Genomic DNA, 5,266 nt, shown 5'->3' with positions numbered 1-5,266 from the left:
CCGGGGTCGGCACAGCCAGCCTGTGAGCCACCCGCTCAGAGTCTACCCTCAGGAGGCCCCCAACCACCCTCCCTGCCGCCCGCCTCCCCAGGGCACCGGGCGGGCCTTACCTTCTGGCCGGGCCTTGGGCTTCTGGAGCCCCCCATCCAGCATCAGCTCAAAGGCGAAGGACACGTTGTGGACCTGCAAGGGAGTGGGGTTAACGCTGGGGCCACGCTGCCCAGCCCGCCCGCTCCCCCCACGCTTCTCCGAAAGGACAGAGGGAGCCAGCGTGGACAGAGTGGTCTCTAATGACCAAGACCCAAGGGCACCCGGCCCAGGGCACGGCGGGCAGACGTCTGTTGAGGCAGCACAGACTCACTTAGTGGTCCTTCCTCCCCTCACCAGTGATCAGGAGCGGCTGGGAGACGCAGGGGTGAAGGCAGGGAGCCTGTCCCTGGGGGCTCGGGGTCCCTGTGTGTCTGCCCCAGGCCCTGGCACATCCACAGGATGAGAAGTGACAGTGGCCCCATTTTACAGATGAGGAAACTGAGGCTCAGAGGAGACAAGTCACTTCCCAGAGGTGCCGGGCCCTGGGCCCTGTCCCCAGCGCAGAGCAGCCCTTCACCTCGCCCCGCCCCCAGCCATCAGCTGACCACCATCCAGATCGGCTCAATGGCACACGCACAGCGGCCGTGGGTCCAGGCGGAGACAGGACGGGGAGAGGGAGAGGCAGGTTAGGCACCAGCCTGACTTGGGAACCGAAAGCAGCCTTCCCCGCCAGCTCCCACGCACAGGCGAAGGCGAACGGGACGGGAATGAGCGGCCTCCTCCTCCAGCCAGGGCAGCAAAGGTGTCGGAGGGGAAGGCGGGCAGGGGGATGGCCCCCAGCTGCTGGCACAGGGCCTCGCCCAGGCCGCCTGCTAGCCTCGCCATTCTCCCCAGCGGTCTCATTCCTCTGAACCAAGAAAAACTCTCTCCCCAGCAATGCTTCTGCCACCAGCCAAGCCGGGCCCGCAGGGCACGAGCCTCGTCTCCAGCGGTGCCCTCGTGGCCGGGACGTCACACGGCACCGTTTCCTGCCGGTTCCGCAGCTCGGCTGGGTCCCCTGCCCTCTCCCTCACACTCCCATTCACGTGGACTCACTGCTCCATCTCAGCGCGGGGCCGGATGGGTGCTGGGCCGCACCAGCAGCCCACCAGGTGCGGCGGGCAGACTGATACGCACTGGCTCGACTTCGAAGGTTCCCCTGGCTGCCCGCCTCTCTGACTCGTGAGCCTAGCACTTTGGGGAAATAACATGACAGATGCCCATGCGTCCAAAGCAACACGGTCAGTCCATTTGCCAAGTTTCCAAGGCGACTAAATGCTGCGGGCGGCTGGACTTCAGGAGGCCCAGGCGGGAGGCGAACAGCCCGGCCCCCCAGCGCGGGACACGGACGGAGAGCCAGCAACCCGAACGTCAAGGTTAGGCCCTTGAACCAAACAATCCTATTTGGGGAATTTTGCTAGACACAATCCACAGGAATGAAAATACATATATAGCTGTATATATACTCAAAGAAGATGCCTTGTTTTCATAGGGATAAAACAGGACCGTGTTGGTTGGGCAAGAGCCGGGGACAGGAGGCCGCAGCCCCATGGCCACGCCACGGGCTCGGCACCTGGGAGCTGGGGGAGCAGCAGGGGACCCAGCCGTGACGCCCACGTGGCACGTACAGAGGACGGGCGGGCAACTGCACCAACACTGACCACGATCACTAAGGACGATCTTGTCCGGCGGGAAATACCCGGGAGAGAACAGGGCATCCGGCCCCCGTCGGGTTTCCTTCTTTCACGTGGGCCCCGTCGAACCGCGAGGCCAGCTGTGGTGCAGCTTCATGTCTGCAGAACGCGCCCGGCCCCAGAGAGGGCTGCCGGGCACCTGACCGTGTGGCGGAGACGCGCGTACCTTCTGGTCGAAGCTGTCTGGGGTCAGGTAGAAGTTGTGCAGGGGCACAAAGTAGTCCTCCAGCAGGCCCATGAGCAGAACCAGGTACACGCCGTCTGCAAACTACAGGAAACACGTGGTGACGCTGTGGCTCGCGCACGGAGCGGCACGGCTACATGTCCACTCAAGAGGAGGAACCTGGCCTGGCCGGCGTGTCTCAGTGGGTCAGCACTGACCCATGAACCAGGAGGTCAGCGTTCAATTCCCGGTCAGGGCACATGCCCGGGCTGTGGGCTGGATCCCCAGTGTGGGGCGTGCAGGAGGCAGCTGATCAATGATTCTCTCTCACCATTGATGTTTCTCTCTCTCTCCCTCTCCCTTCCTCTCTGAAATCAATAGAAATATATTGAAAGGGAAAAAAACATTACAAACAGCTGTGCAGTGTGATCCAGTGCCATCTGGGAAATACATTTATGGACATAAAATACCTAGAAAAATGTCCATCGCACCGTGAACTACAGTGACCCCTGGAGAGGACGATGGAGGGACAGAGGGGAGGGAGGAGGGAGGGTTTCTGCCTGTCAGTTCGGATACTTCCGCACCGTTAACCTATCAGACAGCAGGTAAGCGGCGGCCGTGTGTGCACGTTAGCAAGGCGCTGAAATAATCAACGCATTCGCACACAATCCGCATGCAATCCGGGCGCTCGCTTCCCCACACAGACCCGCTGCCCGCGAGGACGGTCCGTGAGGAGGGGTCTTGGAAGGAGCCCTCGCACAGATGGCATTGCGGGGGATTTTCTTTGTTTTGCTTATCTGCCGTCTCAGACTTCCCGACAATGAACCTGAATTACTTTTTTAATTAGAAAAGCAAATGAGGAACTAGCGAGAGCGGAGTGAATGCAATCAGCCGGCTTCAGCGGATCAGTTGCGCGAGGAGCCGGAGCCAGGCCTCGCGGCTCCAGATTCCGGCCGCTAATCCCGGGGAAATGATATTTTGTCTTGACGCCCGCCGACCGCTGGGAACTCATCCCACGGTGCTATTTGCGTTTTGAGTGGGAGTAGGGGGGGGGGGAACCCTTGACCAATTCAGAGGCGAGCGGTGCTGCCCCCTCACAGCCTAAAGCCCCCGTGTTCTATGCTGCATTCTGACATCAGGAAGCCAGTCCAGAGATGTCATTCAGTCGGCCCCGCGGAAGAGAAGACGCACGTAGGGTCTGCACTGTGTGCAGCGGTGCGGTGCATGCACATTGCCTGTTTGCAAGATGAGTCCTCTCTGTACCGGTATCCATGTTGCCTTATCGGATACAAAACCCTGCTGATGTCACACGCATCACTAACACAAGATATCAAACGTGAAAAGAGCCCTGGCCCGTGGCTCAGTGTTCAGAGCAACAGCCCAGGCACCGAAGGGTCTTGGGTTCAATTCCCAGTGAAGAGCAGGCACCTGGGTTGCAGGTTCGACCCCAGGCCCCGGCCAGGGCGTGCACAGGAGGCGACCAATCAACGTGTCTCTCCCACAACAACATTTCTCTCTCTGTGTCTCTCCCTCTCCCTTCCACTATCTCTAAAAAAACCAATGGAAAACTATCCTCAGGTGAGGATTAATAACAACAATATATATATATATACACTGTCGAGCCCTCCCACCCAGAACACGGCTTGGGTCAGTATTAAAAAATGTTTGCAGGGGTCACCAGCCCTGCCTCTGCTGGGACTTTCGCCTCCGGAACTGGGAGAGGCTAGATGTCTATTGTCTAAACCAGCGGTCGCCAACCTTTCTGACCTCACGGACCACCAGGGGCCCGCGGACCACCGGTTGGCGACCGCTGGTCTAAGCCACTCGGTTTGTGAGCTTTGCTCTGACGGCCCCAGGAAAGAAAGGCGGAGGGTCTGCGACGGCGGGGGTGGCTGGGCTGGAGCTGCAGGGGGGCGGGCGTTCCTGCCGGACGAGCGTGATGGCACCTGGTTTGCTCACGGGGCCCCCTGGGATGGGAGCCCTCCCACCAGAACACACTCACCTGGGTCTCCAGTTCTGTCACCTCCAAATTCAGCTTGTTCAGGTGCTTGTTCACGAAGGTGATGAGAGACTGCAGAGGCAAAGGGGCAGGGGCTGAGACCAGCTCCCCCCGAGACAAAGGGACAGGGCCTGAGACCAGCTCCCCCCCGAGACAAAGGGACAGGGGCTGAGACCAGCTCCCCCCGAGACAAAGGGACAGGGCCTGAGACCAGCTCCCCCCCGAGACAAAGGGACAGGGGCTGAGACCAGCTCCCCCCGAGGCAAAGGGACAGGGCCTGAGACCAGCTCCCCCCCGAGGCAAAGGGACAGGGGCTGAGACCAGCTCCCCCCGAGGCAAAGGGATAGGGGCTGAGACCAGCTCCCCCCGCAGCAAAGGGACAGGGGCTGAGACCAGCTCCCCCCGAGGCAAAGGGACAGGGGCTGAGACCAGCTCCCCCCGAGGCAAAGGGACAGGGGCTGAGACCAGCTCCCCCCGAGGCAAAGGGACAGGGGCTGAGACCAGCTCCCCCCGCAGCAAAGGGACAGGGGCTGAGACCAGCTCCCCCCGCAGCAAAGGGACAGGGGCTGAGACCAGCTCCCCCCGCAGCAAAGGGACAGGGGCTGAGACCAGCTCCCCCCGCAGCAAAGGGACAGGGGCTGAGACCAGCTCCCCCCGCAGCAAAGGGACAGGGGCTGAGACCAGCTCCCCCCGCAGCAAAGGGACAGGGGCTGAGACCAGCTCCCCCCGCAGCAAAGGGACAGGGGCTGAGACCAGCTCCCCCCGAGGCAAAGGGACAGGGGCTGAGACCAGCTCCCCCCGCAGCAAAGGGACAGGGGCTGAGACCAGCTCCCCCCGCAGCAAAGGGACAGGGGCTGAGACCAGCTCCCCCCGCAGCAAAGGGACAGGGGCTGAGACCAGCTCCCCCCGCAGCAAAGGGACAGGGGCTGAGACCAGCTCCCCCCGCAGCAAAGGGACAGGGGCTGAGACCAGCTCCCCCCGCAGCAAAGGGACAGGGGCTGAGACCAGCTCCCCCCGCAGCAAAGGGACAGGGGCTGAGACCAGCTCCCCCCGAGGCAAAGGGACAGGGGCTGAGACCAGCTCCCCCCGCAGCAAAGGGACAGGGGCTGAGACCAGCTCCCCCCGCAGCAAAGGGACAGGGGCTGAGACCAGCTCCCCCCGCAGCAAAGGGACAGGGGCTGAGACCAGCTCCCCCCGCAGCAAAGGGACAGGGGCTGAGACCAGCTCCCCCCGCAGCAAAGGGACAGGGGCTGAGACCAGCTCCCCCCGCAGCAAAGGGACAGGGGCTGAGACCAGCTCCCCCCGCAGCAAAGGGACAGGGGCTGAGACCAGCTCCCCCCG

At 62.4% G+C, this 5,266-nt stretch overlaps 2 protein-coding genes across 2 annotated transcripts in view; both read right to left on the bottom strand.

Moving 5' to 3' along the window:
* PARVB (parvin, beta) overlaps positions 1-5,266 on the bottom strand; it is a 44,303-nt gene that overhangs the window by 1,829 nt on the left and 37,208 nt on the right. Inside the window, exons 9-11 of the mRNA XM_014535119.1 lie at positions 3,929-3,997; positions 1,930-2,031; positions 111-183 (exon numbers count right to left, since the gene is read on the bottom strand). Of these exons, the coding sequence (XP_014390605.1) occupies positions 111-183; positions 1,930-2,031; positions 3,929-3,997 (244 nt within the window). The remainder of the gene's footprint in view (positions 1-110; positions 184-1,929; positions 2,032-3,928; positions 3,998-5,266) is intronic.
* The window catches only part of PARVG (parvin, gamma), a 44,372-nt gene that overhangs the window by 29,369 nt on the left and 9,737 nt on the right, over positions 1-5,266 (bottom strand). The window lies entirely within an intron of this gene.

Source organism: Myotis brandtii, unplaced genomic scaffold (assembly GCF_000412655.1).
Source record: "Myotis brandtii unplaced genomic scaffold, ASM41265v1 scaffold138, whole genome shotgun sequence".
Lineage (NCBI taxonomy): Eukaryota > Metazoa > Chordata > Mammalia > Chiroptera > Vespertilionidae > Myotis > Myotis brandtii.
This window is presented reverse-complemented; position numbering and strand designations above follow the sequence as displayed.